Raw genomic sequence first — 14,001 nt, forward strand, 5'->3', positions numbered from 1 at the left:
TTAGAAGACATTTGTAGAATTGTCCTCAGGTCAAACCACTATAGACATAGGCCCAATCCCAATCCACTCCCTTGCTGACTCAATGAGCCCTCACTGATTTAGCTGCGTTCATGTGAAGTCTGCAAGGGCTTGAGGGATGTCCCATTTGAAATCGGTAAGTCAGTGAGGGCTCAGCCCCGCCCATTTATGCACCCTTTGCCAAAGTCAGCATCGATGCTGACTTTGGCAAAGAAATTACCCACAGTTCATAGCGTTACCAGGTGATCCTCCGAACGTCAATCATTTAAGTATGCAAATTAGTTATGTATCGCGGTTAGAATGTCAACAAACACAATAGTGCTTTCTCACTGTTCTCAAAGGGAGACGGAATGGAAGGATAGGCTATATATTTAATAACAAGAATAATAATAAGGGAAACATGATGAGAAATGACTAATGAGCAAAGTAAAATAATATGGGAATGCAATTTATAATGAATATTATTATATATGAATAATAATAAAATCAGCTTAAATACTAAAATAGACATGATAGACATAAATAGGCCAAGCATGTACAGTAGGCCTAGGCACTGTCTGTGAATAAGGTATATATAAAGTGATGCAAAGTGTCATGAATGGCGGACTCATATCTTCTCTATCTAAGTGCTGTCCCATTCCTTTCACAACAATTTGGAGCCCTTGCAGCCTCTCACCCTCAAGCACTTACAGCTGACGTCACTAAAGTCAATGAGGGTTCAGGGCTCAGGGCTATGAGGGAGGCAATTGAGATTGGGCTAGGACTCAGTAGGAGAGTAGCGACACGCTTTGATCTCGCCGCAAAGCGGGTGCCTATGGGCTATAGTTCCAATGGCTATAGGCCGAACGGATAGCGGCGCGGTCTTGATACCGGAAGGTTCCTAGTTCGAATCAGCCGTCCGACACGTTAAAATTACCACCGCTGAAGTGCCCTTGAACAAGGCATTGAACCACTACGATGAAATGTGTTCTATGAGCAGGGCCTGGCTGGAAACAAGTTCTTGAGCTTAGCCCAGATACCCTGGGTAAATATAGATTTCATTTCATTTCATTTCAAATGCTATGGGCTATGCCTGGAACTATCCCATTGAGATAGAATGAGCACTTCCGCATTCCATTGCCACTCTATTACTATATTACTCTGCTGGTGGCAGCGGTGGTCGAATGGATTGCGGAGCGGGCTTAATACCGGAAGGTCGCCAGTTCGAATCAGCGGTCCGACACGTTAAAATTACCACCGCTGAAGTGCCCTTGAACAAGGCATTGAACCACTACGATGAAATGTTCTATGAGCAGGGCCAGCCTGGCTGGAAACAAGTTCTTGAGCTTAGCCCAGATACCCTGGGTAAATATAGTAATCATTTCATTTCATTTCATTTGCTCCATATCTAAAGAGTGGACAGTGGACAGTTTTTGACTGGGTGGGGGGGGGGGGGGGGGGGTCATATTTTGACAGCAGAAACTGCCTGTCATAATTTAACCCCCCTCCCTATCAAATTATTGGACAGTATTAAGATGTTGATAATCACACCTTAGAAAGCATGAGTGTCAGGTTGTGAAACAATATAACCCCCACTCCCCCAGTTTAGTCCCATTAGGGCCACGGACCCCCATAACTCCGAGTCCAAAACTTGTCCGGCATACACTGACTCCGGTACAGTAGGTGGCGGTATATCTACTAATATCCGTGAAGAGAGAGAGAGAGAGAGAGAGAGAGAGAGGATGTGTCGACTCGTGCATGAGCAAAACAGCGTGCGCGTGTAGTCTAGATTAGAGTGTAAAGTGAGAGCGGTCATCATCATCATCATCATGCCGAAATGTGTTGCTATCAAATGTCCCAGCCAGTCAGGGCTAAAGAGGTAAGGAAAGTGTGTGTGTGTGTGTGTGTGTGTGTGTGTGTGTGTGTGTGTGTGTGTGTGTGTGTGTGTGTGTGTGTGTGTGTGTGTGTGTGTGCGTGCGTGTGTGTGTGTGTGAGAGAGAGAGAGAGAGAGTGAGAGTGAGAGAGAGAGTGAGTTATTAATATTATATTAGCATGTTTTTTACAACCTTATAAGATATAACCTTATTATAAAATGACTACAACTCGGTCACTTGTCAGAACAGGGAAGTTTGACATCATCATACACGGAAGTTGACAGCCCTGAGCCCATATATCAGAACAGAAAAAGTCCTATAATCTGATTGCATTCAACGACATTAAACAACAACTCACTATACTTTGCCACTCACTTATGCATGTGTGCATATACCCTGAGTCTATTCTTTAAGCTAGTTATAATACTGCAACACAAATAGGCCTATACCCTGCATGGTGGCATGGCATGGCGTGTCCAAAGTAAACATTGCTTTTCCAAAGGGGGCCATAATGTTGAAAATATTTAATTAGGCTACTTTACATCCAACTGCATCTTCTGTCATATACCGTTTGGCCATAACGTCTACTAAATCCTCTTAGCATTAGCAAACTTTAAGCTTGTATTGAACTGTACTTTGTGCTTTTTTGCAAACTGTTAATTAAGTATTCAATCAATGCAAATGCATTACAGTGGTGCAATATCAATGGTATTTTGTTAGCAGTGTATATAAGCACTAGAGGTGCTTTTGTAATGTTTGATCTGCGTTGTGTTGTGGAATAATGAAGTTCCAGACGACTTATCTCTTTGTTGACAGTTTTCTGGTAAAATACACAGACGTATCTGGTCAGCTTCTGTCTGTGTAACACACCCTATCCTCAGCACGTCATGGGCATGTCTCATGTCAGACTGACACCATAAATCAATAAACATACGATAGATTTCAAGGCAATAACAACACAATGTACCTGGTAAAATACACAGACGGTCAGCTTCTGTCTGTGCAAGAAAACATGTACAAAACATCACCACTTCATGTTGGTACATTTAGCATGTTTAGAATAACCAGTATTCATCACAGTAAACATAGACACTTGTTGAAAATATAGTGTGCTGAGGAACACATCTTACCATGGGGCATGTCTCATGTTAGACTGAGGACACATCTTAACATGGGGGCATGTCTCATGTTAGACTGAGGAACACCTCTTACCATGGGCATGTCTCATGTTAGACTGAGGAACACCTCTTACCATGGGCATGTCTCATGTTAGACTGAGGAACACATCTTACCATGGGCATGTCTCATGTTAGACTGAGGAACACATCTTACCATGGGCATGTCTCATGTTAGACTAAGGACACATCTTACCATGGGCATGTCTCATGTTAGACTAAGGACACATCTTACCATGGGCATGTCTCATGTTAGACTGACACCACTCTAAACGTGGACACCAGTGTTATTCAAGGAGGTGCCGCCCACTAACCAATAAGAAATGTCATTACTGATGGAGCAAGTGGAACCCACTAAACTCTGTTACACTTTGACACAGTGCTCACACAGGAACAGTTTTGGCGTGGGTAATTTAGGAAATATTCATATCTATCTATCTATCTATCTATCTATCTATCTATCTATCGAGCTTGTTCTTTTGCGGTCTTCTTCGAAAGCAGGTGCCTCTGACACCAGACTGATTACACCTCAAATACGTACATCAATACTATGACTGACACTGTACATCATTTGGTGTTCATATATTTGAACGGGTAAGGACTTGTATGCTAAATACAGTGATTCTCTACCTTTTACATTTCAAGCACAGTTTGACTCAGTGTAAGAGACACCAAACCCACTTGACTAACCCATTACTATTGACTAACCCATTGCTATTTCTGTGCATTTGATGTATTACCTCGTATTTACCTACTTACTATAAGGCGGTCTGTATTAATGCTAAATGCCTAAATTGTATATTGTAACTGTTGTAATCAGTAAGTACTGGACCCTCATCTGGTTCTGACAGACAGGTGTGTGCAGGCTGGGTGGTGTGTGACAATCCAGTTGAATATTCCTTTGGTACGGCGACTGCGGCGGCGGGCCCGGGAGAACAAATTAGCGGACACGAGACAGTATCACGCTAAGGTTCACAAAGTTTATTACACAAATAGGAACATATATAGTGCTGGATCACAATGACGTGACAATAAGATATGAGACAGAAGAACGTGCCTACTGCAGCAAGGCTGACCTTTCTGCCACCGAGATGTCTCTCGTAACCTATCTATAAAGTATGCTACAGTACAGGCAGTACACAATACATATCAAGTACACTGTATCTCAGGTTCAAGTACATAGACTAAGATGTACTGTGCATGGGCTAATATCATAACAGTAACCACTTCTTCTAATCTTCACAGTTTTCCATTTCGTGACAAGGACAGACTGCAACAGTGGGTCACTAATGTCCGGCGTATCAACTGGACACCAACGCAACACTCCAGGCTGTGCGAACGGCACTTTGAAAAAGACTGTTTTGAATACAAGTGTGGCAAGAAACGGATCCTTCCAAACGCCGTCCCCACTATTTTTTACATACTACCAGATCATTGTGGGATCTCCACAAGGACCTGGTATAGTGAGTATAAACCACAACTATAGTGAGTATAAACAACCGAGACGTTGTCTTGAACTGCATATACACTACACATACAGATACATGAATTTAAGTTCGGGAGGGCTATTGTTTTGTTTTCACAATTCTTTTTCCAAAAGTAGCAGATCTACTAGCTCAAAGCACGACGCTTTGCAGTTCGCACCGCGTTTCGAGCTTGTGGATCTGCTACTTTTGATGCTTCTGTGTGACGCAGTATGATCAAGTAGGTAGTAGGTAGTAGGGTGTGACGCAGTATGATCAAGTAGGTAGTAGGTAGTAGGGTGTTCATTTACCAAAACACACACAAAGTTAGAATATGGAGAGAAGGGGTTTACTGCACGACAGCAACGATATGCAACAATCATAAAGCAATGCTTGAACTAACAGTAACGTCCACTAACAATATTAGAAAAGCATGCACTTCTGATCTAATCTAAAACAATTATCCTCTTCAGCCACAGAGACCTCTGGAGCAATTCTGAAAGGTATGTGATGAATATAGGCTACTGTATACAGTGACAGCGACAATATACATTAAACCAACATACATCTATTCATTGTTTTGTTATCACTTTCATCACGCTGCGCTTGACGTTTCATGTTGTCATGTCTTATATTTTGGAAGAGGAGATGATGAAGCTGACTCAGCTCCAACAGACACAGATCCGGCTGCTGCTCCACGCCAACGTCCTGGACGAATACTGCCGTAACGGCGTCATCCCCCTGGATCTCCGCATCCAGGTGGCGCCCACCATCGGCTCGTACAACAAAGACTTCAACAAGAAATGGTGCGAGTCCTATGGATGGGAAAATTATATGAAATTATATGAAAATTATAATTATTATTATAATTGCGATTAACGATATCATCGCCATAATCAAAATATGCTTAAAACTTTGTTTAATCACTTGAACCCACCAGCATCCATGTTCGGGGGAGGCTATTTTTGGTGAATCGATTCATGTGTTTTCGGTCGATTCATTCAGAGTGAAATAAGGGCGTATGAAATGCGCTCTTCACAGGTCTGTTTTTTATCGTATAGACTATACGATAAAAAAATACTATAGAGGGTTTAAGTGGTACTGAATTCGCAGCTCAACAAAAGCTACCTATATGCTGTTGTATCTCAGTAAGATATAACAGCAGTGACGACATAGCAAGCGTGTGGGGAGGAATCAATTGGCACAACGACTAAATTGGGGTGAAAAAGGGGTGAAGCTAATTCATCCTGGAGTCGACAAACAATAATAAGGATTATCGTCCCATCCCTAGGTGCGACGCGCTGGATAAGAGCTCGCTGGACCTGATGCGCCTCGTCGTCGAGGAGCTGTTGCGCCAAAAAGAGGATGTCAGCAGAGATATCGTGAACCAGGAAGCTCTGATGATGCAAAAGCTCGGAGACGATTTCACCACTATCGACAGGTACCAGTGTTCATTTCGCAGACTAAAACTCGAGTTTGAAAACTTTTGTCGACTACCTTTTTTTCACTGACAAAAACGAAATAAAAACTAAGCTACCGGTATGATGACTAAAACTAAGACAAAATATATTGACTATTTTGTCAAGAAATAAAAAACTAGTGGATAAGAGATCCAGAACAGTCTGGTTGTGCTCGGGTGTTGCACTCTTGTCAGGTATTTTCAGCATGCAACCGAGTGTAAAATCAGCCATTACGTCACAAATACATTTTTGTTGTCTAAATCAACTAGACATTTAGTCGACTAAAACAAAAACTTTTCAGATGGCTAAAATCTGACTAAAACTACATACATTTTTATTCAAAAGACAACTAAAACTGAATCTAAATTTGCTGTCAGGTGCATCAAATCTACCCTGAAGACGTTTGAAGAGGGGTTGTACGCGGAGAGGGCCCAGGAATACGACCGAGACAGACTGGACCACCAGTTGAACCAGGTTAGTAGGAGCTGCAAATATCCATGATCTTCATAGCCATTATTCTATCGATTATTTTTAATTAGGAATTTATAATTAGGCTCTCCATAAAAGTCCATAAAAAGCCCATACCCGAGGCGGGGTTGGCGAAAGGGCCTTTCTGTGGGTACCAGGTCATCTCGCCCACAGCTCGGTGCGGCGGTTCTTGTATTCTTTATTTTGTTTTACTGAGAATAAGGTTAGAAATAAGTCTAGGGCTAGGCATAGTTTTACTGGGGTTAAGTTTAGGAATAGGGTTAGGTTTAGGCATCGTTTTACTGAGGTTGAGGTTAGGAATAAGGTTAGGTTTAACCGTTTAAACATAATTTACTTAGATTACTTTAGGAATACCAGGCCGCGCTGTTCTGCTGGCTGTACGCCCGGGGCGAGTTGGTAAAGGGGCGAGCAGTCTCGTATTCTTTCTGTGTGGAGTTTGCATGTTCTCCCCGTGTCCCCTAGGATAGGTACCCTCACAAAAAACATGCAGTAATCTTGGTCTGTAAACTACCTCCCCCTGGCCATCCGGGGCGCCTGATGGAGGGGAAAGGAACTGGTCAGAATAACGTGTTCCTTCCACGCACTACGACTAGTCGACTACGTCCGGCCGGGGAAATTCCCCCCTGTCAGGTGAAAAGAAGCAGCTTGAGCCTTGAACTCCTCATGCATAGAAAGAAGCATGAGTCTGCCCCCCCCCCACTGGGTGAAAAAATGGGTTGCACAATCGTGGGCTCCATAAAACACTGACTATGCAATGACTACTATCACAATATATAATGCTTTAAACTTTTAACAACAACAAAAAACATTATCACTTACCTGCTACCTTTTAAATGGATTAATGTTGCACCCCAAAACCAGGTGTACAAATGGACGTTTGGTGTGTCTTCAGAAGAAGGGAACCCAGTCCGAGTCATCAAGTCCGAGTCATCAGTTGTCAGTGAACCCGTCAGTGAAGCTGCCTTCAACCAGCCTCAACAAGGCCTCAACCGTGAGTAGGGCTGCAAGCAACTATCCATTCTTCTCTTAGAAATTATTAATTAATCGAAAATATTTAACAATAGCAAATACTTTTTTGAGGGGTCGGAGACCAGAGGTGTTTTGTTTCAGTGCATGGGGCTCAGAATGCATCCTGTCCTTGAGAGTCAGTCAACAACGACACCCTCAGGATTAATCATGGTATTGCTTCTTCTGTAAATATATGGTTTACAGTGGATAGCTGTTCCTTCTCTATGTTTCATGTGCCATGAACTAAATACCCTGCCTGATCATCTCCAATGTGCCTCTGGTGGAGCTTGGTCATTATTGATCATCTCCAATGTGCCTCTGGTGGAGCTTGGTCATTATTGATCATCTCCAATGTGCCTCTGGTGGAGCTTGGTCATTATTGATCATCTCCAATGTGCCTCTGGTGGAGCTTGGTCATTATTGATTTGGTTAAAGTCTCTGGTGCCTCTGGTGGAGCTTGGTCATTATTGATTTGGTTAAAGTCTCTGGTGCCTCTGGTGGAGCTGGGTCATTATTGATTTGGTTAAAGTCTCTGGTGCCTCTGGTGGAGCTGGGTCATTATTGATTTGGTTAAAGTCTCTGGTGCCTCTGGTGGAGCTGGGTCATTATTGATTTGGTTAAAGTCTCTGGTGCCTCTGGTGGAGCTGGGTCATTATTGATTTGGTTAAAGTCTCTGGTGCCTCTGGTGGAGCTGGGTCATTATTGATTTGGTTAAAGTCTCTGGTGCCTCTGGTGGAGCTGGGTCATTATTGATTTGGTTAAAGTCTCTGGTGCCTCTGGTGGAGCTGGGTCATTATTGATTTGGTTAAAGTCTCTGGTGCCTCTGGTGGAGCTGGGTCATTATTGATTTGGTTAAAGTCTCTGGTGCCTCTGGTGGAGCTGGGTCATTATTGATTTGGTTAAAGTCTCTGGTGCCTCTGGTGGAGCTGGGTCATTATTGATTTGGTTAAAGTCTCTGGTGCCTCTGGTGGAGCTGGGTCATTATTGATTTGGTTAAAGTCTCTGGTGCCTCTGGTGGAGCTGGGTCATTATTGATTTGGTTAAAGTCTCTGGTGCCTCTGGTGGAGCTGGGTCATTATTGATTTGGTTAAAGTCCGTATGAGCATGAAAAGCTGAAACACCTACGTAGCTAATACCACTGGATGGCAGCGCTGAGCAGCGTCGCACACACACACACACACACACACACACACAGCCAGGGAGGAGGGCTTGTACAGTACAGTACAGTACAGTACAGTACAGTACAGTACAGTACAGTACAGTACAGTACAGTACAGTACAGTACAGTACAGTACAGTACAGTACAGTACTACAGCATGAGTACAGTATAGCACCACTCACTTCAGGCTGGTCAGATTCTTTTGCATAATTATTATTGATTGATTTCTTGCCCACCTTTGGGTTAGGGTTAGGCCATATATGGTGGCGTGACGGACTGACAGGTTTGTCAGGTTTTCATAATCGGTCGCAATTACTTTAGAAAAGAGTAACAATTAACAAGTAATATATTCATTTTCTTTTACTTTTTTTTTTTTTTTTAGTAACAAGCCAAACACTGGTGCTTACCTCTGCTCTGCCAACAGCCAAAGACACTGTGATCAGCCTGTCTATCAAGGTAATAATTAATAACCCCACATGAGGAGGTTTGAAAGAAGATGGATGGAACTCTGTGTTAACCCATTTAGAACTAAGGCCGATTCTACAAAAGTAGTCAGTAGTTCTCACACTTTCACACTTCTCACACTTTCAAGATTAAGACAGTTTGACTGTGGGATAAAAACATCGCAATCCCCATTTGACTGCCTAGTTTTTCACGAACCTTTTGAAGAACCACCCTGCCAGCATCATCGTTCCTTTGTTGTCACGTTGAAAAATAATCCAAACTACCGATCAATAGCAAAGAGCGTAGGACAGAGCCACCCATTGCGCACCGCCATTGGAATGCTTTGGGTCTCAATTTTCCAGAAGCCTTAATAGTAAGGGCATTTTATCAGGTATTTGACCAATCTGGGAACTAAATCGTTACCAAGAAATTTCTTCACCAATGTGTTTCTAAAGGTGTCTAATAACATATACTAAAAGTTTGAAATTCAACTCCTGTGGGAAATTGAGTTATTAGCATAATATGTGACCATACCCTTAACATCCTATATAAGGCAAAAAAGTACAAATTTCATCATTCTTTAAGTAGCATGTAACATATGAAACTAGGGGGTTTTCATGATTCTGAATCCATTCCAAGCATTAGTTTTGCACAAAAAACACTCCTTGGGCTAAATTAGGCCATATCCACTTGACCAAATGTGCTGACCTCATCACGTTTGTGAGGTCGTTTTCCTCCCAAGGAGTGTTTTTTGTGCAAAACTAATGCTTGGAATGGATTCAGAATCATGAAAACCCCCTAGTTTCATATGTCACATGCTACTTAAAGAATGATGAAATTTGTACTTTTTTGCCTTATATAGGATGTTATGGGTATGGTCACATATTATGCTAATAACTCAATTTCCCACGGGAGTTGAATTTCCAACTTTTTAGTACATGTTATTAGACACCTTTAGAAACACATTGGTGAAGAAATTTCTTGGTAACGATTTAGTTCCCAGATTTTCATAGATTTCTCTTACTATTAGCAAGCCAGTCCGACTAGTGTTCTTCCGACCGGTGACGTAATCCGAACACGTCACCTACCACACTCTGTCTGATGGAAACCCTGTAAGTCTTAAAACGTATTTAAAATGTGAATTAAACAATGAAAACATACTTGTGTAACTCGTTAACTCACTTGCCGCCATTAGCCTAGATCTACGTCAATTAAAGCTCATTATTTAATAAAACCCTCAACGCCATTGCCGTAGATTCATGGCAATTGCGCTTTTATAGCGCTTCCGATCCATCAAGTCATAATGCTACTCACATTAGCATCTGGTTGCTAGCTGGTGCTGTCAATAACACAGGATCGCGGCATTAAAATCATCGTGGCCGTGAGTAGGGATGTGCCGATGAGACATTTTGGCTGATATCGATATCCGATATAATTAATTGCTGTTATGTCCGACAACCGATATTACCGATGTCGATATGATCTCATTCTGTATTGAAAAATGATAATAATTTTGTCCATTCTGAAAAATACATATAACACTGCAGGCTTAGGCAAGTCAGATTTAACTTAAATACCTTTTATATTTAATATTGTGAGCTTGTAGATCTGTTCAAGCTGTTACTTTGGGCTTGTTTATACGATTAATTAATCGGTCTAATTGATTAATCGAACCGATGCTGATTAATCTAAAAACAACTAAAATCGGCTGATACCGATGTGTTTGCCGATTAATCTCCCATCATTGATAATCACCCATTCTATCTGTTTCTTTCAATCGTCTGTATCTCCTATTCCTTGTCCCAGATGGCATTTTTGGTCAAAACAAGGTTTATTCCACGGCCCAGAGCTGATGATGAGATCCTTCTACATCATGTTAAAGCAGCACCCGCGGCAAACATGGAACGATACAGCATCGATTCGTCACACACCCCAACTTAAGTTCACAACATCCGGTCTAGATTTTTGGCTCTTCAAAATAAGAGCTTAACCGTGTTTCTTCCACACGCTACGTCCAACCAGGGAAACTCCCCCCTGTCAGGTGTAAAGGAGTGACTTGGACACTCATGCATGAAGGCAGTGACGTAGAGTCTGTGGGGGCCGGGGGTCCATGGGCCCCCATGAGGAATTGGACCAGGGATCTCGGCCCCCATGAGGAATTGGACCTGAATATATATTCGCCTCGGTTCGTCCCGTTCGTGCCGCATCAGGTCGCGCCCGTTCGCGCAATTCTCGTCTTGCATTGACTGTGTATACAATCGCGCCGCTCTAACCATCCAAGATCCGCTGGGAGGCGGGGCGGCACGGCAAAATGGGTTACAAAATCGTGGGATAAAAATTATAAAAATAAAAAAAGAGCTGAACAGGGAAAAATGCTAGTGTGAATTATATCATAATTTGTCAATAAATGCTAGCACTGTAAGTGTTTTTGAGTGTTTTTTTCAAAAATAGCAGATCACAAGCTGAGCTTGTGATCTGCTATTTTTGCATAGCCAGTGCCAAAAAGGTTTGGAAACCACTGTACATAGTCATGCTGATAAATGATTTATATTTAATTAATGATATTTTACAGTGTTAAACATTATGGACATTTCTAAATCATTATAGGAGATGAGGCGAAGTCAGATGCTGGCGCACGAGGAACGGAGAAGAGAGGTGAGTCTGAACGTTTGTTTCCATTGAGTTGTGAGTGACCCAGACTTTGTTTCCATTGAGTTGTGAGTGACCCAGACTTTGTTTCCATTGAGTTGTGAGTGACCCAGACTTTGTTTCCATTGAGTTGTGAGTGACCGAGACTTTGTTTCCATTGAGTTGTGAGTGACCCAGACTTTGTTTCTATTGAGTTGTGAGTGACCCAGACTTTGTTTCCATTGAGTTGTGAGTGACCCAGACTTTGTTTCCATTGAGTTGTGAGTGACCCAGACTTTGTTTCCATTGAGTTGTGAGTGACCGAGACTGAATATTGTGAAAACAGCAGATCTATATAAGCTCAGTCTTAGTTACTTTTGATGCAAAAATAATTTGGGGACCCCACTTTGAGAACCATGTCATATTTGACCCTTCATGCTGTTCTAGATTGTAGCTGAGAGAAGACGGAAGTTGGAATCCCTTACGGAGCCTAAGAACGGCCACTATTTCGTGCTGAAATACCCAGATGGGAGTACGAAAAAGAGGAAATTTCTTCGCTCTCAACCATTCCAGGTATGTTGTGTAGTCTGTTTCTAATAAAGTTCACGCACATCGGTTTCGGATCAACCGTAGAAGTTTTTGGTTTTTTGTAAGTTTTAAAAGGAAGGGCTTGCAACTTTTCACTCCGCAGTAAAAAACCTTATTTTAACAATGTTCCGATCCCTTTGGATACTTCTGGAAGGGATCGAAACATTGTAATAACATTTTAATTAGTCGAACTAACTTCTAATAAGCTAGTTGACTTCCTTTTAAAATCTGGACTTGGAGCGGTAAGGTATACACACATTTGGGGCAATCCCTATTTATAATTATTTAAAGTTACGCAATTACCAAAATGTTGCATGCCCTGACAACATCCATAAAGGATGTGTAAGATTGGTTTCTTTCAAAATTGTCCTGAAAAGGAGACCACAAGGGGAGGTCAATCTCCCATCTCCTTTGTATTTGTTGATGTTTGACATGTATCATTGCGTTAATTTTGTATGCCATGTTGATGAATTGAATACATAGGACCACGATGGAAACAAGTCGCCAGGACTTTTTTGTGCTATCCTTTTAGCTTCAAATGTCTTATTGTACCTCAAGCTGTTTACATTCCACACTAATAAAGTCAAAATCAAAAACAAAACTAATCAAAAAAATATCTTCTCACCCACCACAGGACCTAGTAGCGTTTGCAGGCTCGGAAGACGTTGCCACTGAGCTGTTTTCCATCCAGCCACTTACCACACAGACATCTCTACATAGATCTACAGAGCTAGGTCTACAGAGCACCCTCACCGGCAACATTTTAAATTACATTGGCAAACAGGTGTGCACTCTGCAGGTGCGCTGGTTTCATGAAGTCAACTTCAGGTAAGCATGCTGAGAGACTCCATGATGAGTATTTTCAGGTCGGGATACCAATTTAAACATTGATTAAACAAGTAAATATTGGAAGTGATGACACAAAGAAATGAGCAGCCAAAATATAAAAAATCACACGCGTGTGAACTGAGTGGTGCAAGGTCTTATATAGCCTGATCAGCTGTGGTCTGACGTAATGTCAGTGACCATAGTAACCATGCTCGTTTTTTTGGTACGAACAAACACGGGTACACGGGACACGGGTACAAAGCCAGTTGTTGGAGTGGTTTGCACCACTCAAAAAAATCATACTCGTGTGAAGTGAGGGACGCTCTTATCATCAGACATCAGCCAATCAAATCATCACATTCCGTGCTACAAACGCATTCCGTGCTCATACACACATACACACAAAACTATGCATAGGAGGGGCTAGCGACCCTCAATAACTAAGCTTATAAATGGGTACTGTCTCCTGATTGGCTGAAATTCTGTCACCTACCTGAAAAAGAGCTAGAGAGACAGGAAGACCCCTGTAACCGAACAAACACTCAATTGACCATATGCAGACTGCGTCCATCTTGCCAGCAAGGTGGTAACTGGTAACTAGGTGAAATTTGCCATTGACAGCCCATACATCCAAAACAGAAAAGGCCTATCTGATTGTATTAAACAACATTAAAATCACCAACATTGCAGCTGTACGAAAAGATTGAATTATCCTCTTTCTATCTGCAAAATGTTTGTTTCATAAAAGTCCACCGTAGACATTTCATGAGCTAGAAATTCCTTGCAGATGAGTGTCATAGTTTGGAAGCGCTCGTTATCAGTAAAGCAACGTCCTGCTGCCTCCTGCATTAAGAGCCAATTTGAAACAGGTGGTACGCAGGGCCGTTC

The 14,001-nt window shown here is 42.1% G+C and overlaps 1 protein-coding gene across 1 annotated transcript; it reads left to right on the forward strand.

Moving 5' to 3' along the window:
* Positions 1-1,737: 1,737 nt before the first annotated feature.
* On the forward strand, positions 1,738-13,405 carry LOC306933806 (uncharacterized protein). Its single transcript, XM_079516129.1, has 11 exons — positions 1,738-1,876; positions 4,292-4,531; positions 4,983-5,012; positions 5,153-5,315; positions 5,801-5,950; positions 6,347-6,443; positions 7,320-7,449; positions 9,008-9,081; positions 11,677-11,724; positions 12,145-12,270; positions 12,920-13,405. Exons 2-11 carry the CDS (start codon positions 4,336-4,338, stop codon positions 13,115-13,117), a joined length of 1,212 nt encoding a protein of 403 aa, XP_079372255.1. The 5' UTR covers positions 1,738-1,876; positions 4,292-4,335; the 3' UTR covers positions 13,118-13,405.
* The last annotated feature ends 596 nt before the right edge of the window (positions 13,406-14,001 follow it).

The sequence above is a fragment of the Electrona antarctica genome (assembly GCF_951216825.1).
Source record: "Electrona antarctica genome assembly, chromosome: 12".
Classification (NCBI taxonomy): domain Eukaryota; kingdom Metazoa; phylum Chordata; class Actinopteri; order Myctophiformes; family Myctophidae; genus Electrona; species Electrona antarctica.

What these genes read in the sequence shown, in the direction of transcription:
- LOC306933806 (XM_079516129.1), top strand. Translation starts at nt 4,336, where the DNA reads ATGTCCGGCGTATCAACTGGACACCAACGCAACACTCCAGGCTGTGCG. An exon ending in AAAGACTTCAACAAGAAATG is followed by an intron (nt 5,316 to 5,800) that starts GTGCGAGTCCTA and finishes TCCCATCCCTAG; the next exon opens with GTGCGACGCGCTGGATAAGA. An exon ending in GATTTCACCACTATCGACAG is followed by an intron (nt 5,951 to 6,346) that starts GTACCAGTGTTC and finishes ATTTGCTGTCAG; the next exon opens with GTGCATCAAATCTACCCTGA.